Source organism: Hemitrygon akajei, chromosome 23 (genome assembly GCF_048418815.1).
Source record: "Hemitrygon akajei chromosome 23, sHemAka1.3, whole genome shotgun sequence".
Taxonomy (NCBI): domain Eukaryota; kingdom Metazoa; phylum Chordata; class Chondrichthyes; order Myliobatiformes; family Dasyatidae; genus Hemitrygon; species Hemitrygon akajei.
Genome location: NC_133146.1, coordinates 11,031,567 through 11,053,594, shown reverse-complemented (window position 1 = coordinate 11,053,594; position 22,028 = coordinate 11,031,567). Strand labels below are relative to the sequence as shown.

The following is a 22,028-nucleotide window of genomic DNA, read 5'->3' as shown; positions in this document are numbered from 1 at the left end:
TAGAATTCACCCTGTAATTTGAGAGGGGGAAGCTGAAGTCAAATGTATTAGTATTACAGTTGAGTAAAGGGAATTGCAGAGGCATGGAGAGGAGCTGGCCAAAGCTGATTGGAAGGGGGTTCTAGCAGGGATGACAGCAGAGCAGTAATGGCTGGCATATCTGGGATCAATTTGTAAGGCACAGGATAGATACATCCCAAAGAAGGAGTATTCTAAAGTCAAAGTGACAGAACCATGGCTGACAAGGGAAGTCAAAGCCAACATAAAAGTAAGAGAGAGGGCTTATAATAGAGCAAAAATTAGTGAGAAGTTAGAGGATTAGGAAGATTTTAAAAACCAATAAAAGTGAACAAAAAAAGCCATTAGGAGGAAAAAGATGAAATATGAAGGTAAACTAGCCAATGATATTAAAAATGTGACCAAAAGTTTCTTCAGATATATAAAGAGTAAAAGAGAGGTGCGAGTAAGTATTGAGCCGCTGGAAAATGACACCGGAGAAGTTCCACTGAGGGACAAGGAAATGGTGGACGAACTGAATAAGAATTTTGCGTCGGTCTTAAATGTGTAAGACACCAACAGTATGCTGGAAGTTCGAGTGTGTCAGGGAGCAGAAGTGAGTGCAGTTGCTATTACAAGAGAAAAGATGCTTGGAAGGCAGTAAGTCTGAAGATAGATAACTCAACTGGACAAGATGGTTGAGACCCCAGCATTCTGTAAGAGGTAGCTGAAGAGATGGTGGAGGCCTTAGTAATGATCTATTAAGAATCAATAGATTCTGGAATGATTCCTGAGGACTAGAAAACTGAAAGCGTCCTTCCATTCTTCAAGAATGAAGGCAGGCAGAATAAAGGAAATAATAGGTCAGTTAACTCAGTAGTTGAGAAGATATTGGAATGGATTGTTAAGGATGAGATTTTGGGGTACTTGGAAGTGCATGGTAAGATAGGCCTAAGTCAGCATGGTTTCCTTAAAGGAAAATATTGCCTGACAAATCTGTTGGAATTCTTTGAGGAAATAACAAGCAGGATAGACAAAGGAAGATTGGTGGAAGTTATGTACTTGGATTTTCAGAAGGCTTTTGAAAAGATGATGCACATGAGGCTGCTTAACAAATAAGAGCCCATAGTATTACAGGGAAGACATCAGCATGGTTAGAGCATTGGCTTATTGGCAGGAGCCAGAGTGGGTATAAAGGGAGCCCTTTTCTGATTGCCTGCAGGTGACTGGTGGTGTTCCACAGGGGTCGGTGTTGGGACCAACTTTTTTTTTTTACATTGTATGTCAGTGACTTGGATGAAGGAATTGATGGCTTTGTGGCCAAGTTTGCAGATGATAGGTGGAGGGGCAGGTAGTGTTGAAGAAGCAAGGAGGCTGCAGGAGGACTTAGCCAGATTAGAAGAATGGGCAAAGAAGTGTGAGATGGGGTACCGTGTTAGGAAGTGTGTTGTCATGCACTTTGGTAGAAGGAATAAAAGCATAGTCTATTTTCTAAAGAGGGAGAAAATTCAAAAATCTGAGGTACAAAGTGTCTTGGGAGCCCTCCTGCAGGATTCCCTGAAGGTTGATTTGCAAGTTGAGTTGGTGATGAGGAGGGCAAATGCAACACTGGCATTCATTTCGAGAGGACTGGAATATAAAACCAAAGATGTAATGTTGAGGTTTTATAAAGCACTAGTGAGGCCTCACTTGGAGTATTGTGTGCAGTTTGGGCCCCTATCTAAGCAATAATGAGAGAGTTGAAAGGAGGTTCACAAAAATGATTCAGGGAATGAAAGGTGTATTGAATGAGGAGCGTTTGATGACTCTGGGGCAGTACTCACTGGAGTTTAGAAGAATGAGAGGTGACCTCATTGAAACCTATCAAATTTGAATGGTCTGAAAGTGTAGTGGGACAGATTTCATGCACATGTTAAGCTGTGATCACAGATACCCTCCCCAGGACATACTACACTCAAGGCAAAGATGCACTTCGCTCTACCAGGGAGTTCCAAGTGCAGTCATACCCAACTGTGCGTGGGTGTACACACCAGCAGGGAATTCAAAGTGCAATCATACTGAGAAAATAGCAAAGTCCAGAGTACAAAATTTACCTGTAAAATCTCTTTGGGAGTGTAAAATCCCAGACTTATCCTAGTGTAGGCTGCAAGAGATTTGGTCCTAAGTTATAAAGGGAGAATTTGCCAAGAGGGCTCTTTGGTTTCCATGGTTGCTGTTGAAGGGAAATCACATTGGAATTCAAATGTCTTGCATCTCTTTAGCCAACAGAACGCCATTCTCCAGAACCTTTATGTTAATGTGCCAGTGGAATTTGACTTCCTGTTTTCGGAGTCGCATGCAGAAGTGATATCTGGTAAACAAGAAGGTGTGTATCATACATTCATATCTATAGAGCACAGAAACAGTTCTTTTGCCCCAACTCATCCATACCTACCAAGGTGTCTTACTTGAGTTAATCCCGTTTGCCTGCATTTGGCCTATATGCCTCAAAACTTTTCCAGCCATTAACCATAAACACTGTGCTACCCTGTGCCACCAGTTCCTTTTTGTCCCCCACCCTCTGTGTGGGAAGGTTTGCCTCTCATGTCTCTTTTAAATCTTCCCCCTCTCCTCTTAGATCCATGCCCTGTAGTTTTATGCTCCTCGACCCTGCAACCATCCACCTTACCTGCACCCATTCGTGCAAAACAGAGGAGTGCAGATGTTAGAAATCTGAAATAAAAAAGATCCATGCTTGTCACCTTCAGTAGATTGAGCATATCTCTAGAAGGGAAAATAATTGACATTTCTGGTCGAAGACCCTTCAGAGCAGGTGTGTGTAATGGAGCACCAACAACACAGTATCTGTCTGTCAGCAGTATTGTGCATTCTATATCCAAGTTTCTCATCAGAATAACCCAAAAGAGCAATTGACAACTTCAGAATTAGAATCAGAATTAGTTTACTGTCACTGACACGTCATGAAATTTGTTGTTTTGTGGCAGTGCTACAGTGCAATATGTGAAATATAAATTACAATAAGAAATATGAAATGTGTGTGTGTACATATATATGAACTTGTAAATCTGGCAAATCATTGACTTACAAATCTTGTACATCTTATTTTTAAGGTAACTTTTTATATTCTCTTTTAATATCTGTGTATCTGTGCACTTGTAATGCTACTGTGATGCTGTAATTTCCTTTGGGATCAATAAAGTATGTATGTATCTATCTAAATACAAGGAGAGGTCAGTCATAGGGGAAAGAGCAGAATCGATTGAAACAAACCAGCTGAACAGCAATAATAAAGGCTGGTGAATAGCAAAAGATGTGTGTGAGGGAGTTGTGCGCTGGGGCAGCTATGTGAGGAGAGAGGGAAATACTGGAAATGGAGGCTGGAGGCCCAGAAGTGGCCTGTCCTGGATTGAGGGAACTGTCTGTAGGTGTGAATGGATGGGTGAGTACTTGGGAGGGAGTAAAGGGACTTGTTTTCCTGTTGTTGTTTTGTTGCTGTTCTGCTGAACATTGTGGGCATGTGTTGGCGCCAAAATGTGTGGCAACGCTTGCGGACTGCCCCCAGCACATCCTCAGGTTATTTTAGTTCACTGTCTGTTTTGATGTGCGTGTGATTAAATTAAATCTGCATCTGAGTTACAAGGCCAGAGTAGCTCATTTATCAGAAAGTCCAGTGTCAAGACCGGAAGGGTGCAATGTGTCAAGATGGATGGCGTGGAGCTCTTTCTCAAGCTTATGTTGAGCTTTTTTGGACTAGTTCATGCAGAAAGGAGAAATAAAGTGACGTTCTGGGGTCACCGATACCAGTTGAACAGAGGTGTTACACAAAATGGTTGCTAATGTAACCATCACTGTAAATGACATGTACGCCTGTTACAGAGTCAGGCTTTTCCCAAGTTCTTCCAAACTGAACTGCAGATGTGTCCTGTGTCTATTTCATTGGCCAGTGATGAAGTCACAGTATTTTATCGCTGTTGGCTTGGTCAATTGCATCCGTCACAAGCAGATTGTGGAGGATGAAATCAGGTTGGTTTATCTCCCATGTTGCCTCCTCCCCTACCTACTGGAGACCCAGTTTTATTCTTCATTGCTTAGACAGCACTGCCCCAAAGTTAGTGCAGGTACGGGCTGACAGTACTGCATCCACTTGTTATTCAGCATTGATCAGCTGAGGTGGTAATGTGGAGGATGACTCCCTGCCCATGAGAGTTCATGGGATGTAGACTCAATGCGGAGGATGCACAGAACTACTCCAGTCCACTAGTGTTTCACTCTGGTGATCACACTAATGGGACAGGATGTTCTCAGGGATTACGATGCAGGAATCTGGCATGGCGTCTGCCTGTGAGTTATGCTTCCACAGTGTGGGACACTAGTCCCCAGATATTTGTAACTATAAGGTCGGCCAGACATAGAAATTTCATCTCATCCAGTGTTATTCCTGTGAAGTCCACTCTGCTCTCCTATCAAATTCCTCCAGCTTCAGGCCGTCACCTCCCAGCTTCTCACTTCATCCCTCCTCCTCCACCCACCTACCTTTCCCCTCACCTGGCTTTATCTATCACCTTCTAGTTTGTATTGCTTCCTCTTTCTCCTCCCCCCACCCCCACCCACTTTCCAGTCCTGAAAAAGTAGCTTGGCCCAAAATGTCACCTATTTATTCATTTCCATAGATGTTGCCTGACATGCTGAGTTCCTCAAGCAGATTGTACGTTGCTGTCAAGTTGTCCACTGTTTTATCCCTTTTCTGCCTCGGGTGAATAATTTGCCAAACTATAACTAATGGCTTTCTTGGCCAATTCAGAGGGTAGCCAAATATCATCTCTCTTCCAATAGATCGGGACTGTCATGCTAGGCAGACCATATTAAGAAACTTAATTAAATATAATCAGATTAATAAATTAGATATCGATGACCTACTCCTTAGTCTGCTCTTGCCCTCTTGTGAAGCATTTCCACCATTGGGACATCCCATGCACCACTCATCTTCAGACCATGCCACTCAGGGACTTGTACTAATACTTTTGTAACTGTACGTGCCATTGTTACTGTGCGTGCTGTGTGCGACAGTATGTACTGTGTTATGCACTTTGGCTCCAGAGGAACATTGTTTCATTGTAGGCGCTCCAGACCAGTTCAGAAGCAGGTGAAAACCTGGCCAGTGGGAGCCATCTCTGCTCTTCAAGACTGCTTTGAGCACACTGACTGGTACATGTTCAGAGAGGCTGCAACCGATAGCGACTCTACCAGCTTAGAGGAGTACACAGCATCAGTGACCAGCTACATCAGCAAGTGCATTGATGATGTTACTCTGTCCAAGACCATCACTATACGCGCTAAGCCATGGATGACCACGGAGGTGTGTGCGCTGCTGAGGACCCGCGACTCCGCCTTCAGAGCAGGCGACAAGGCAGCTCGTAACAATAGCAAGGGCCAAACTGTCCCGCGCCATCAGAGGGGCAAAGCGTGCACACGCCCAGCTAATCCACAGCCACTTCCAGGACAGCGGCGACATGCGGAGCATGTGGAAGGACATCCAGGACATCACCAATTACAGGACAACATCACCTGACTGTGCAGGTGATGCCTCCCTTCCAGATGTGCTGAATAACTTCTACACCCGGTTTGAGGCGGCAAACGTGGCGGCGAGGAAGTCCACACCTCCTACAAATGACCAGGTGCTGTGTCTCACCATGGCTGATGTGAGAAGAACCCTGTGCAGGTTCAACCCACGGAAGGCTGCTGGACCAGACAGCATCCCTGGTAGAGTGCTCAGAGGATGTACAGACCAGCTAGCAGATGTTCTCACTGACATCTTCAACATCTCCCTGAGCAGCACCACCTTTCCAACGTGCTTCAAGGCCGCCACCGTCGTCCCCATACCGAAGAAGTCTTCAGTGTCCTGCCTAAATGACTACCGTCCCATTGCACTTACATCCATCTTCGTGAAGTGTTTCGAGAGGCTTGGCATGAGGCATATCAAGACCCTGCTGCTCCCCTCATTGGACCCCCTGCAGTTTGCCTACCGTCCCAACTGTTCAACAGATGACGCCATTGCCACCACCCTCCACCTGGCCTTAATCCACCTGGACAAAAAAATACATACATTCGAGAGCTGTTCATAGACTTCAGTTCAGCATTCAACACAATCATCCCTCAGAAACTGATTGGAAAGCTGAGCCTATTGGGCCTGAACTCCTCCCTCTGCAACTGGATCCTAGACTTCCTGACTGGGAGACCTCAGTCAGTCCGGATCGGGAGCAGCATCTCCAACACCATCACACTGAGCACGGAGCCCCCCCCCCCCGGCCTGCGTGCTCAGTCCACTGCTGTTCACTCTGCTGACCCATGACTGTGCTGCAACACACAGCTTGAACCATATCATCAAGTTCGACGATGACACGACCGTGGTGGGTCTCATCAGCAAGAATGATGAGTCAGCTTACAGAGAGGAGGTGCAGCGGCTAACGGACTGGTGCAGAGCCGACAATCTGTCTCTTAATGTGAACAAAACAGAAGAGATGATTGCTGACTTTAGGAGGACACAGAGCGACCACTCCCCGCTGAATATCGACGGCTCCTCGGTAGAGATCGTTAAGAGCACCAAATTTCTTGGTTTTCACCTGGCGGAGAATCTCACCTGGTCCCTCAACACCAGCTCCATAGCAAAGAAAGCCCAGCAACGTCTCTACTTTCTGCGAAGGCTGAGGAAAGTCAATCTCCCACCCCCAATCCTCATCACATTCTACAGGGGTTGTATTGAGAGCATCCTGAGCAGCTGCATCACTGCCTGGTTTGGAAATTGCACCATCTCGGATCGCAAGACCCTGCAGCGGATAGTGAGGTCAGCTGAGAAGAACATCGGGGTCTCTCTTCCCGCCATTATGGACATTTACACTACAAGCTGCATCCGCAAAGGAAACAGCATTATGAAGGACCCCATGCACCCCTCATACAATCTCTTCTCCCTCCTGCCGTCTGGGAAAAGGCTCCGAAGCATTCGGGCTCTCACAACCAGAAACTTTTACATAGTCTTCCCCCAAGCTATCAGACTCCTCAATACCCAGAGCCTGGACTGACACCTTGCCTATTGTCCTGTTTATTATTTATTGTAATGCCTGCACTGCTTTTGTGCACTTTACGCAGTCCTGTGTAGGTCTGTAGACTAGTGTAGCTTTCTCCGCGTTGTTTTATTTTACGTAGTTCAGTCTAGCTTTTTGTACTGTCATGTAACACCATGGTCCTGAAAAACGCTGTCTCATGTTTACTATGTACTGTACCAGCAGTTATGGTTGAATGACAATTAAACTTGAAGATGACGAATTTCTGCATTGCCCCAGGAGAGCTGGTGGTGTATCTCCATTAACAGGGTGAGGTGTGGTTTGGGGGGGAGCAACGCAAGATGTGGCTCTATCGGAGTGTTTCCCCTTCATACCTGTTAGCTTGAGTTGCACTCGTGTTTCTTGATGCTGCACTCCATCACATGTTGCCTTGATGTAAGGGGCAGTCATGTTCACCTCGCCTCTAGAGTTCAGCTTCTGTGACAACCTGGTAGTTTATGGTCACTTTTGCTGGAGTTTCATCTCAAGTTCTGTTTTACTTAATTCACTGCATGATAAGAACAGGAAGGCAGATTACTATCTGAATGGTGTCAAGTTAGGAAAAGGGGAAGTACAACGAGATCTCGGTGTCCTTGTTCATCAGTCACTGAAAGTAAGCATGCAGGTACAGTAGGCAGTGAAGAAAGCTAATGGCATGTTGGCCTTCATAACAAGAGGAATTGAGTATAGGAGCAAAGAGGTCCTTCTGCAGTTGTACAGGGCCCTGGTGAGACCACACCTGGAGTATTGTGTTCAATTTTGGTCTCCAAATTTGAGGAAGGACATTCTTGCTATTGAGGGAGTGCAGCGTAGGTTCACGAGGTTGATTCCCGGGATGGCAGGACTGTCATGTTGAAAGGTTAGAGCGACTGGGCTTGCATACACTGGAATTTAAAAGGATGAGAGGGGATCTGATTGAAACGATTAAGATTATTAAGGGATCGGACACGCTAGAGGCAGGAAACTTGTTCCCGATGTTGTGGGAGTCCAGAACCAGAGGCCACAGTTTAAGAATAAGAGGTAGGCCATTTAGAACAGAGTTGAGGAAAAACTTTTTCACCCAGAGAGTTGTGGATCTATGGAATGCTCTGCCTCAGAAGGCAGTGGAGGCCAGTTCTCTGGATGCTTTCAAGAAAGAGTTAGATAGAGCTCTTAAATATAGCGGAGTTGAGGGATATGGGGAGAAGGCAGGAACGGGGTACTGATTGTGGATGATCAGCCATGATCACACATTGAATGGCAGTGCTGGCTCGAAGGGCCGAATGGCCTACTCCTGCACCTATTGTCTATTGTCTATTTTAGTTGCATACACAGACAGAGAAGAAGACAATGCCAGGATACCCTCCTATTGTCACTCAGGGTTCACGTGCTTCCAGTTCAGAATATTCCTGAATTAATCAGCTTATCAAATTGTTTGTGGAGATGGAGGTTAATAATTAGTTGATGTGGAACTTAATAAAACAGCAACAATTTCCATCACGTTTTATTTCAGTTTAATCTCTCTCAGTATCCTCGTAACCAGATGATGACTCAATGTTATTTGATCAATAAACTCTTCACTATCTAGCTTGCTCATATATGGGAATTATATAACTAGGATCAGCAGGTTGTTCAAACGATGTTTGTCAGTGCATCAAATCCTTACTTTACCATTTAGTTCAGTCTTAAAATACATGTGAATGGTTAGAAGCCTCTGTTTCTTCAAAATATTGGAAGACCTCAGCAGGTCTAGGCAGCATCAATGGGAATGAATATATAGTTGACACTTCAGGCTAAGACCCTTCATCAGGACTGAAGAATGGTCAGAGCCCAAAATATCGACTATCTATTCATTTCCACAGATGTTGCCTGACTTGCTGAGTTCCTCCAGCATTTAGTGTGTGCTGCTTTGGATTCCAGCATCTTCAGACTTGTGTTTCTAACTCTTCAAAATTCAATTAATGATATCTTTTTGATATCCAGTTATAAATTATCCTTCAAAAGACAGTGCCTCAAGGAAGTGGCGTCCATGATCTGCCCTCTTTTCATCTGTGAACGCGGCCATCGGGGAGGAGGTACAGGAGCCTGAAGACCCACACTCAACGTTTTAAGAACAGCTTCTTCCCCTCCGTCATCAGATTTCTGAACGGTCCATGAACACTACCTCACTATTTTGCTCTCTTTTTGCACTATTTACTTATTTTGATTATTTCTTGTAATGAGTGCAGCAGATTCAATAGGCTGAATGGCCTAATTCTGCTCCTATGCCTTATGATCTTTTTTGTAACAGAATATTCTTTTTCTTTGTCAATCTTTTTATTAATATCAACATGATAAGATCAGTACATAGATAATGGGATTACAAACTTACAAAATTACAATGAACATAAAAGGATACACAAGCAATAAGTACATTATAGTTAAGTCTTCCCAAATCATGAATGATACAAATGTCATATTGTTATGTTCCCCAGTAACCGGGTGACTTACCAGCAAAGATAGATAGGTCCGCTGAAGCCTGGTGCTACTACTTTCAAACGTTTTTATTTATAAAGGGGCACAAACGTATGGTTACTACAAAACATTCAGATCATATACATCGTCAAAACTGAATCTAAAGCACAGGTGTAGTAATAATCAATCAAAGATGAGCTCTATCGTTGTCTAGGGGATACTGAGTCCAATTGGGTATAAGAGTCACTCAAAGTCTGCAGGCTTCTCCGTTTCGGGAACCACTGACATTTCACGTGTTGGATAGAGAGAGAAGGAACACTTGCCTGTTGTCTTTGCGAAGCAAATCCCTGTTGTTAGTTAAAACGGTTTGTCCTTTGGTTCCAGCCACAGACTCCCGATCCGGAATCTAACGCACGTGACTTCCTTCAAAATGGCTTCCCGCTCCGATGGGAAGCACTATCGTGTCTTCTTCGTGTGTCTCCTTGGTGCGTCTGAGGCCCCGCCTCGGCAGCCCACCTTTTATCTGGACTGGCAGGGTTGTCGATGTCCATCAGGGTCGGGGGGGGCGAGGCAATCTTTCCCCCATCACCCATCTCACCTTGCCCTGAGGGTCTGCACGTAGGCCAGTTCCTTATTCCACAAAGGTGTCTCCCAAGACAATGGCTATGTCCAAGGCTTTTGTCTTGTTGAGCGACCAGCCCACATTCCAAACCGTAAGGCTCTCTCTCTCTCTCTCTTGCGATTCTCACAAAGGAGGGGGCTGAGGTCATAACAATATAAACAAAACAAAAAAAACTAAGTAATTCATGTTGGAAAAAAAACAGAAAAGAGAAAAAGAAAAAAAAAGAAAAAATATTAATACCCTAAGAAAAACTAAACTACCAAACTAACCACTAACTATTAAGAAAAAAAGGAAAGAAGAAAAAAAATTGTCTGTTTATAGTATCTATAAAAAAAATTTCAAAATAATCAGTGTCCCCAACTCCGATCCTCTCAACATATATATGTATCAAAACCGGAAAAGCAGATAGGATTGGAATAGGGTCAAATTACATCATGTGAAAATATTGAATAACTGGCCTCCAAATCTTTTCAAATTTAATAGAAGGGTCATATACGACACTTCTAATTTTCTCCAAATTTAGACATAACATAGTTTGAGAAAACCAATGAAATACGGTAGGGGGATTAATTTCTTTCCAATTCAACAAAATAGATCTTCTAGCCATTAATGTAAGAAATGCAATCATCCGACAAGCAGAAGAAGATAAATGGATTGACCCCATCATTGGTAAACCAAAGATTGCCATAATAGGATGAGGTTGTAAATCAATGTTCAATACTGTGGAAATAATATCGAAAATGTCTTTCCAATATTTTTTCAAAGGCGGACATGACCAAAACATATGAGTTAAAGAAGCTATCTCAGAATGACATCGGTCACATATAGGATTTATATGGGAATAAAAACGAGCCAGTTTATCCTTGGACATATGAGCCCTGTGCACAACTTTAAACTGTATCAATGAATGTTTAGCACATATAGAGGATAAATTAACTAATTGAAGGATTTTATCCCAATTCTCAATAGGGATAGTAAAGTTCTCTTTCCCAATCATTTTTAATCTTATAAAAGGCCTCTGAACATATTTTCATAATTATATTGTAAACATTTGATATTACACCTTTCTGAAAAGGTGAAAAGGATTTAGTTCTAACAATTTCTCCAAAATACCCGAAGAATCAAGATTTGGAAAGGTAGGAAGTACAGTGTTTAAGAAATTCCTAATCTGTAAATATCTAAAAAAATGAGATCTGGGCAAATTATATTTATTAGATAATTGTTCAAAAGACATAAAACAATTATCCAAAAATAGATCAGAAAATCGTAGTATTCCTTTAGTCTTCCAAGCTGAATAAGCTTGGTCCATAATAGAAGGATGAAAAAAGAAATTGGATACAATAGGAATAGTTAAAACAAATTGATTCAACCCAAAAAATTTCCGAAATTGAAACCATATACGAAAAGTGTGTTTGACTATCGGATTGTCAATTCGTTTATGCAATTTAGAAAAAGTAAAGGGAAGAGAAGTCCCTAAAATAGAACCCAGTGAAAATCCTTGTACAGATTTAGTTTCCAGATTTACCCAATGAGGGCTAGGAGATAAATCCCAATCCCTTAACCAACATTTCAAATATCGAATATTAATTGCCCAATAATAAAATCTAAAATTAGGCAATGCCAATCCACCTTCCTTCCTTGCCTTCTGTAAATATCTTTTACCTAATCTAGGATTTTTGTTCTGCCATATATATGAGGACATTTTTGAATCAACATTGTCAAAAAAGGATTTTGGAATAAAAATTGGTACCGCTTGAAATATATATAAGAACTTGGGTAAAATGATCATCTTAATAGCATTAATCCGACCTATCAGAGATAAAGACAATGGTGACCATTTAGTGAACAAACATTTAATCTGATTGATTAAGAGTAAAAAATTAACCTTGAATAACTCCTTGTGATTTTTTGTAATTTTAATCCCTAAGTATATAAAAAAAGTCATTAACTAATTTAAAAGGTAAATTTCCATAAAGTGGAACCTGTCTATTTAAGGGGAACAATTCACTCTTATTAAGATTCAATTTATACCCGGAAAAATTACTAAACTGAGCCAACAATGATATAACTGCAGGAATGGATTTTTCAGGATCAGAAATATATAATAACAAGTCATCTGTGTATAATGATAACTTATGTATATCCATCCCGCGAGTAATGCCAAAAATGTTAGGTGATTCTCTAATAGCAATTGCCAAAGGTTCTATAGCAATATCAATTAATAATGGACTAAGAGGAGAACCTTGCCTGGTACCCCGAAATAAACGAAAAAAGGGAGATCTTTGATTGTTAGTAAAAACCGAGGCTTTTATCAATTTAATCCAGGATATTAATGTCAGACTAAGATTAAACTTCTCAAGCACAGTAAATAAATATGGCCATTCAACTCTATCAAATGCTTTCTCCGCATCTAATGAAATGACACATTCTGAGATGCTGCGTGGAGTATAAATAATATTCAACAATCTAATATTGAAAAAAGAATAGCAATTTTTAATAAAACCAGTTTGATCCTCCAAGATAATTTGAGGTAATACCTTCTCCAGCCTGGTCACCAGCAACTTGGAAAAGATCTTGGAATCTACATTCAATAAGGATATTGGTCTATAGGATGCACAATCAGTAGGGTCTTTATCTTTTTTCAATATTAAAGAAATGGAAGCTCTATAAAAAGATTGTGGCAATTTACCTTGTCTAATTGCTTCTTCAAAAACCTTGCATAACCAAGGAGAAAGAGTAGAGGAAAAACACTTTAAAAATTCCACTGTATACCCATCTGGACCTGGTGCTTTCCCAGAATTCATAGAGGAAATAACACCTTTAATTTCTACATCCGTAATAGGAGTTTCTAATATTAAAAGTTCTTCTGATGATAATTTTGGAAAATTCAATTTCCCAAGAAAATCATGCATGGTATTATGATCATAAGGAAATTCAGAATGATACAGGGAGGTATAAAAATCTTGAAAGGATTTGTTTATCTCATCATGGTTAACTGTCAGTTCACCATTCTGTTGACGAATCTTAATAATTTGACGTTTAACCGAAGCATTTTTCAATTGGTTAGCTAACAGTTTATCCGATTTATCACTATGTATATAAAAATCAGTTCTGGTTTTCATTAATTGATTTTCAATTGAAGATGTAAGTAATAAACTGTGTTCCATTTGAAGCTCAACCCTTTGTAAAGCTCCTTACTAGGAGCAATTGAATATTTCTTGTCAATTTCTTTAATCTTATCAACCAATAAAAGAGTTTCCTTCTTAATACGTTTTCTCAAACCAACAGAATAGGAGATAATCTGTCCACGTATATATGCTTTAAAAGTGTCCCAAAGTATTCCGCAGGAAATTTCATCCGTTAAATTAGTTGAAAAGAAGAAATCAATCTGTTCCTTAATAAATGTAATGAAATCCGGATCTTGCAGTAAGGTAGAATCAAATCGCCATTGCTTAGTACTAGAAGCTGTATCCATTAGTTTAATAGAAAGTTTCATTGGAGCATGATCAGAGATGGCTATAATGTCATAATTACAACCAGTTACAGATGGAATAAAACGAGAGTCAATAAAAAAAATAGTCAATTCTCGAGTAAGAATGATAAACGTGAGAAAAATGAAAACTCTTTGTCCTTAGGATGCAGAAATCTCCAAATATCGAAAATTCCATTATCAGTCAAAAAAGAATTGATGTAAGTGGCCGACTTATTTGGTAAAGTCTGAATGGATATAGATTTATCCAGCAAAGTATTTAAACAACAGTTGAAGTCACCACCCATTATTAACATATATTCATTTAGATTAGGTAGAGAAGTAAATAAAGACTTAAAGAAATCAGGATAATCCACCAAGATTATCACCGGGAGATGCTCATGGAGTGTGCACTGTTTTAGATTCGCTCCATAACCTTTACTTTTTTAACCTATGATCACCCTTATTTAACTTATTTTTACCTACACCAGAAGACTCTTGTTACTTTTTTGGACTTATCTTTAAGAGGGTACTGTGAATTTTGAAGAAATGAGTCCTGCAATGGCTTTAAGATCTGAAGGGCGAGACCCTGGGAAAGATTCTAACGGCAATGGAAAGAAAAAAAAAGACTGATCCTAAGCGTACTGAATTGATTTATGATACGTTATTGGAGCTCTTGAATGAAAAATTTGAAGAACAACGACAAACTTTCAAAGCAGATTTCAAGGCTTTCCAGGATTCTCTGGATAAGCTTGATCATGAAGTTATACAGCATCAAACTCTAATCGCAACTCTGCAAGAGGACGCTCGGAAGCAAGACTTGAAAATCGAGAAACTGGAACAGAAATTATCTTCGGCGATTATACAGTTGGAAGTACTTAAAGCCAAGAGTGTCGATTTTGAAAATCAGTCTAGAAGACAGAACTTACGCATACTTGGTCTCCCGGAAGGTATCGAACAAGGGGACCCCTCGAAGTATTTCGCTCAACTTTTAAAGGATGCGTTCCCTTCTGTATTCCCAGATAGTCCTCCATTACTTGATCGTGCCCATAGAATTATGTGCCGATCACCAAGTTCTTCATCTAAACCACCTGTTGTAATTATTCGATTTCATTATGTGCATGTTAAAGAGCACCTTATTCGTTAGGCTCGGTGTTTAGGGATGGTTAAATTGAGAGAACTCCAGTTTCGGCTTGTGGAGGATTTCAGCCCAGAAGTAATGAAGGCGCGGCTTGTTTTTAAACCCTTGATGTCCGAATGTTTGAGAAAAACCTAAAACCAGCGCTTTTACACCCTGCGAAACTTAGAATCTCGCCTTTGAATGCACCACGACGTGTTTTTCTCTCCACATCTGATGCTCGAAGCTTTCTGGATGAGAACTATCCTACTGCTTCGGATTCTCGTCTCTAATAAATGTATGGTTTTGATCGTTACAAGATAGTTTTTGTTTCCAAAACCAGATTTTGTTTCTGACTTTTGGTGTAGCTTTATTTTACATTTTATATTCCAATTAAAGTTTTTTTTTATCGACGTATTAATCTTTTTAATTTACTTACTTTAGCCATTGTATTTTATTTTTGGTCATTATTATTAATCCTTTGAAGGTGAATTTTTTTTAACATTTTGATATATATCTTTTTCATATTTTGTGTAACTAAGATGGCGGTTTCTTTTCTAAAATATTTCTCGCTTTAAAAAAAAATTTCACCATTTTTTTTGTCGTCTTCTTCCTGTAATGCCTTTCTTATCACATCCTAACTTTTATTTGTTCGGGTTTTAACCGGATTTATAAGTTACCAGTGTTTATATTCTTTTTGTTTTTTTTTACTAACAATTATATTAAGAAGTCTGTGTTAGTATAGTGTTAATTACTTTTTAGGATTTTGGGTGGATTTTTTTTTTCTCCTTTATATATCTGGAGTCGCCTTCTGGAGACATGGGGGTAGATTTAGTCTCACAGTTTTTTTTTCCTGGCCTCTTTCAGGCTCAGGAGGGTCTCTTTTCCGCGGGTGGTGGGCGGGGGGTTCCTTTCTAATTCTATTGCTCTTTTTATTAGTTTTTCTAGTTTATTCATTTGGGCTGATTTCAAACTACTAAAATGTCCGCCGCGTTGTCATTTCTGGGTCCTCCCCTTATTTTTGTTCCTCTTCCGGGTGCATGAGTTCATACTTTGGTTAACTCTTTATATACCAAAGGGTTGATTTTAGAAATATGGCTCAGACCATTAATTTTGTCTCTTGGAATACTAATGGCTTAAACCATCCGATTAAACGGAAAAAGATTTTTAAAGTATTCCAAAGACTGATTGCGCATATTATTTTTGTACAAGAAACTCATGTGAGGAAAGAGGACAATCAACGTTTTTTTTAGGTTTTGGAGGGACTCAACAGTACCATTCGAATTCGAATACTAAAGCAAAAGGAGTTTCAATTTTTATTGACTCCTCTATTACATTTGTTCAACATGATATTATTTCGGATCCGAGTGGTAGATTTTTGTTAATTACTGGGTTACTTTTTAATAAGAAGGTTGCTATGGTTGTAACAGAATATTTTTTTATGTATTGCACTGCACTACTGCAGCAAAATAACAATTTTTACGACATGCCAGTGATAATAAACCTGATTCTGATTCTCCCCTTGAGATTTTGATCTGCGTGTCTAAACCTGATGTTTATATTCTGAAACACTGCTATTTTTGTACCATGTTTCAAGCTTGTAATTAATGTAGAAATATTTTGACAGGAGTCTATGCCTGGATTGGAATCAACTTTGTTCTTGGACGGTTTGACCATATTGAAGATAGTAAGTCTGCCTGTTCATACTGCTCTGTGTACAATTCCACCCAGTCGCTCTGATATTGCGTGCAATCATTATTTCCCTGTCCACCGAGGTGTGTTCACAGCCTGCCCTATTTTACTCACCATGAGTAGCAATTTTCATTATTGCTGACCTCCACCTCTTTACCTCACGCCCTAAACATAATAATACGTCTTTAGAATAATTAACAGAAAAGCAAATATTCCAGATACTTTAAATCTGAAAAAAGAACAGGAAAATCTTGAAGTAGCTTGCCAATCAGGCAGCATCTTTGAAGAGGAAAGGAGAAATAGCTTTTAAGTCATTAACTTCTCCATTGCCTCCCCTCCATAGACTCTGTCTACACTTCCTACTGTCTGAGGAAAACAGCCAACATAACCCCTCTTACTATTCTCTTTTCTCCATCCCCTCCCCTCCGTCAGGAAGATGCAACAGCTTGAGAAGACATCCCATGATGCACAAGAACAGCTGTTATAAGACTTTCAATTTCTCATTGGACCCGTCCATGTCTCTTGCATTTTATTTGTCTAACTGCATTTCCTCTGTAACTCTTACTGACTTCTTTCTGTGCTACATCGATTTACCTCTGTATAGAATGATCTGTCTGAGTGGTTTTCATTCTGTCTCTGTACGTATACCAATAATAAACCAATTCCAGTTCCATCCACTGATGCTTTGCTGAGGGAATCCTACACTGCTAGAGTTGCTGTCTTTTAAATGGAATCTGCAGTATGTATGGTTCTTCTCTCAACCTTTCTTTGTTTTATTCTTGTCTGCGTACCTTCCAAATAAATGTAAATTTTGCTTCCTCCCTTGGATTTGGACTCTTTCTGTTTAACACTTCATTTTAGTATCAGAAAGCTTTCTGTAGCAGTATTAGCATAACCCATGGCTTTAAGCTCAACAGTTTCTTCAGGAAATAACAAGTCAAACAAAAGCAAACAAAAGTAATATATACAAGCACATGAACTCAGCAAGTCAGGCAGGAAATGAACAGTCAATGTTTTGAGCTGAGACCCTTCATCATGACTGGCAAACAAAATTCATTATCATTGAGATAATGGTAAATCTTCATCTTAATTCTCTTTCTCTCCCCTGCCATATCTATCAATGTTCTCAGCTGTCAAAATTGGTGGAGCTCAGATTTAAAATTAATTGCTTCCACTATTTTGTTGGAGAGAGTTCTAACTTTCCACCACCCTTTATGAGAAGAAAGGTTTCACATTTTCTGACTTAGCTATTGACTTTGCCAGCATTCCCCATATCCCCAGAATGAATATGGAGAGAAAGAAAATGGCCTGCCTTAATACACGAAACAAAAACAGAAATTACTAGAGATACTCAGGTGAAAAGGCATCTGTGAAGAGCGAAGGAGTTAATGTTTCTAGTTAAAGGCTCTGCATTCCTGGGCTATGCCGCTGGTGACATCCTTGCACCTTTCCGTGGAGATTTCCCCACTGTTATAGACTAGTGCACCTCTGAGGGAATCCTCTGTTTTGTGAGGGATGTCATCTTCCTTATCCATTGCTCTGGACAATACTCACTAAAATAGATGATCTATTCATCATCACAGTGCTGTTTATAGGAGATTACTGTGTATTTACTAGCTCTTTTTAAAATATTTACAAGAATAAATGCTCATCAGAAATTACTTCATTAACTGTAAAGTGCTTTAAGTCTTCCAGGGCTTGTGATAGCCAGGACAGAAATATAATCTTTCTCTTATTTCATCTATCTTTTGGGTTTAATTCAGCCAGCATCCTCTCTATGGACTTTGTCTATGATTCTCAGTGCCTCAGTAAAGCAGCCAGCATAATCAAAGACCCCACTCTCTCTTAACTCCTATCCCATCGGGGAGAAGATGCAAAAGCCTGAAACTCAAAGACAGCTTCTACCGTACTGTTATAAGACTATTAAATAGTTCCCTGGCATGATCATTTGGACTCCTGACCATTCAATCTGTGATATTATGATTTTGTATCTTATTGTCTACCTGGACTGCACTTTTTTGTGTATGTGTTACTCTTTTGTGCAATGTTATTTCACCTTGTTCTCCCTCAATACACTGTGTAATGATCTGATCTGTATGAAAAGATTCATGTTCATTTATTTATCACATGTACATCAAAACTTACAGTGAAATACATTGTTCGCGATAACAACCAACACAACCTAAGGATGTGCTGGGGGCAGCCTGCAAGTGTTGTCACACATTCTAGCACTAACAAAGCATGCCTACAATGTTCAACAGAACAGCCAAGCAAGCCCCTTTCATCCCTCCCAACTATCCACTACTAATCTAATTTCCGCTGTTTCCTTTACCGGTTCTCTCTGGTTGGTTTCAGGTGATGATGCATTGGTTGCTGTGACTGTGTCCAGCAATCAAGGTTCTGTGATTCGCAAACGGACTGTCGGCATATTGGACATGGGTGGTGCTTCACTTCAAATTGCTTACGAGGTGACGAATCCTGTAGTCTTTGACTCACTGAAGCAGGTCAGCATCAAAAGTTAATTGTTTTTAACATTATTTATTCAGGGTACAATCTACACTACAAGCAACCCCTGTGTTACCCCTCATCAGTTTATGAAAATTTGTCCTGATAGTAGTCACAAATTCATAAAATTTGTCCTTGTAGAATAACCCAAAAACTTAAGATGTAGAATAAAATTTCCTCTCATAGAATTTGTGTGTGGGAAAATAAGTAAATAAATCACACATCTTTTAAAGTTTAGATTTTGTTTCAGCTTCATGTACTAAAATTATAATGCAGTCCATTTCCCAGGAGAAGAGCGCCCACATAACATGAAGCTCATCTGTAATTAGGAACTGAGCATCCAAGCCAGGAGGATTTTATGAAACAATTTTCTTCAAACAATTTCAGCATAAATGTAAACTCAGACATTTATGATAGAAGTCTGGTAATTACTGTGACCATAACTGTTCATTTCCTGCCACTGTCTATAAGGACGTTCTCTGCACGACCGCATGGGTTTCCTGTGTTATGAATGTACCACAGCTCTGAGGGGCCGAAGGGTGCGGGGGTAGCCCCCTCCTTTGTGAGAATCGCAAGATCACTATTGAGTCAATTCAGGAGACCCAGGAAATGATAGAAAGACATGCAGAATCCACAAGGCGGTGGAATGTGTCTTGGCCTCCAAGAGGCGGACCCACTGATGCCGGCTATTGTCTCTTGGAGACGGACTTGTGTATTGCATCCTGTACGATGCATCGACGCCCCAGGCAATGAACCAAGGAGGAGGTTGCTGGAGGGATTGCATCATCCCAAACTGATTGACACCTGAGACCCTGTGAGTCAGGATAAAAAGAGGGTCTGTGGGAACAGCTCCTCAGACGCACCAGAAGAAACACTAGCGATCCCGTAATAGCGAAAGCCGGTGGAAGGCCACGTGCGTCCGCTTCCATTTGCCCGGAATCGGTGACCTTTGCCACGGAAAAACGGTTTTTAGCTAACAACGGGGAACTCAACTCCCAACGACTCTCGAAGGATTGACATCATAAACGGAATGGGCAAGTTTTAACCCGTCTCTATCTCTCTCCAACAATTGCCACACAGGGTCCCCAACAGCTGCAGCCTGTATGAACTGAACGAACTATATATTTCCATCGGACAATTCATTATCCCCAGACAACGATAGAGCTTATTTCTTATTGATTATTATTATACCCGCGCTTTTAGATTTAGTATTGACGACGTATATTATCTGTGTGTTTGCATTGATATTATTTTTGTGTATTTCTATCAATAAATACTGTTAAAAATAGTACCATCAGACTTCAACGGACCTCTCTATCTTTGCTGGTAAGTGACCCAGTTACGGGGTACGTAACACCTGTCTGTAAAGAGTTTGTACATTCTCACTGTGACTGCATGGGTTTCCTGTCTATGAGGAGTTTGTAAATTCTCACTGTGACCGCATGGTATTCCTGTCTACGAGGAGTTTATGTGTTCTCCCTGTTACCGCATGGGTTGCGTATGGCTCCTTCAGTTTCCTCCCACATTCCAAGGACATATGGTTAATTAATCAGTTGGTTAATTGATCACATAGGTGTAATTGGACAATGCGGGCTCGTTGGACAGAAAGGGCCTATAAACGTGGCCCATTTATAAAAGAGTAGCTCTTAAATCATAATGGTGTGATATTTTTAGTTGGCCAATAAATGTGATGCTGGTTGCTAAGACTGGAAAGTCATCCTGACCCAAACTCTTGATAAACTCCTCTGAAAACCAAGTTCATCTGAAATATAAAAGGGAAAATATTGTTACCAGTTTCATTTAGTAGGAAAGAAATGTTCAGTTTCTGTGTGGCTTCCACTGCAATGTGCTTGCGTACCTTATCAGTTTTCATTCTAAGCTACAGATTTGTCATTACAGGAAGAAGCTGCTAAGAGTTTACTGGCTGAATTCAACCTTGGTTGTGATGCTCTTCATACCGAGCATGTGTACAGGGTTTACGTAACTACCTTCCTAGGATTTGGAGGAAATTATGCTCGCCAGCGGTATGAGGATCTAATCTTTAACAATGCCACAGCTGCCAACAGGTATATTGACACAGAGGGCAATATCACTCTGTAATGTACAGCAGACATTGCAATGGTTGAACTTGGGTTTTGAGATGTCTGGATGTCATCTGTACTCAGTGGAAGGAAACAGAATTACATGGGGCCTGTTTTGTTCTTGATCCTTGTCTAGGAATCTTTGGCCTGAGCCACCCTTAGTTGAAAACAGGTTCAGTCGCCTCTGCAACCAACCAGTCATCATCTGCACAGCACTATTTGGCTGACATACAAGAAAAATCAGAACCAGGTTTATTATCACTAACATTGTGAAATTTGTTGTTTTGCAGCAACAATGCATTACATAAAATATACTACAAATTACAATAGGAAATAAATATAAAAATAAGTAATTCAAAAGTAGAGAAAAATGGTGAGTAGTGTTCATAGATTCATCATCCATTCAGAAAAGTGAGGACGGAAGAAGCTGTTCTGAAACATTTTATGTGTCTTCAGACTCCTGGGCCACCTTTCCGATGGTAGTTGTGATTGTGATCAAAGTTTCTTGAGGGTCACTGAAGCTGCTGATGTAGAAGTCTTTATTCTGGAAACATTCTCAACAGAAGCTCGCAAACCTGAAAATACATCACATTTTTATACCTTTTAAGATCAAAGGTGATTCAATACAATTTCATTAGTTACAGTGACATTGTTTACTTTAATATTTTGTGCTGACAGTGCTTCCTTTGAATTCCATATCTACAGTGGGGGACATCTCTGAATATTCAGCTACCTTTGCTAATTGCAAATTTCCCAGAATTGATTTACAATGATGCAAATTACTTAAAACCCATTGTTGCCTGCGTTGCTGCAATGCAATTAACAGAACAGCATTATCTAATGCAGGGGTGTCAAACTCATTTTAGGTCACGGGCCGGATTGGGCAAAATGCAGCTTCATGCGGGCCGGATCAGTCGGGCGCGTGCGAACGCAGCTTTCGTTGCCTCCGTTTTTTCAGCCTGTTCTCAAGTGTCTCAGTCTCTGCTATAACTACAAAGTGTTTCACTTCACAAAT

The 22,028-nt window shown here is 40.5% G+C and overlaps 1 protein-coding gene across 3 annotated transcripts in view; it reads left to right on the top strand.

Annotated features, from left to right (window-relative positions):
- The window catches only part of LOC140715149 (ectonucleoside triphosphate diphosphohydrolase 4-like), a 96,472-nt gene that overhangs the window by 61,577 nt on the left and 12,867 nt on the right, over positions 1-22,028 (top strand). For all 3 annotated transcript variants that reach the window (XM_073026927.1, XM_073026928.1, XM_073026929.1), the window contains 4 exons: positions 2,259-2,362; positions 16,363-16,422; positions 18,783-18,931; positions 20,832-20,998. In XM_073026927.1, the coding sequence (XP_072883028.1) occupies positions 2,259-2,362; positions 16,363-16,422; positions 18,783-18,931; positions 20,832-20,998 (480 nt within the window). The remainder of the gene's footprint in view (positions 1-2,258; positions 2,363-16,362; positions 16,423-18,782; positions 18,932-20,831; positions 20,999-22,028) is intronic.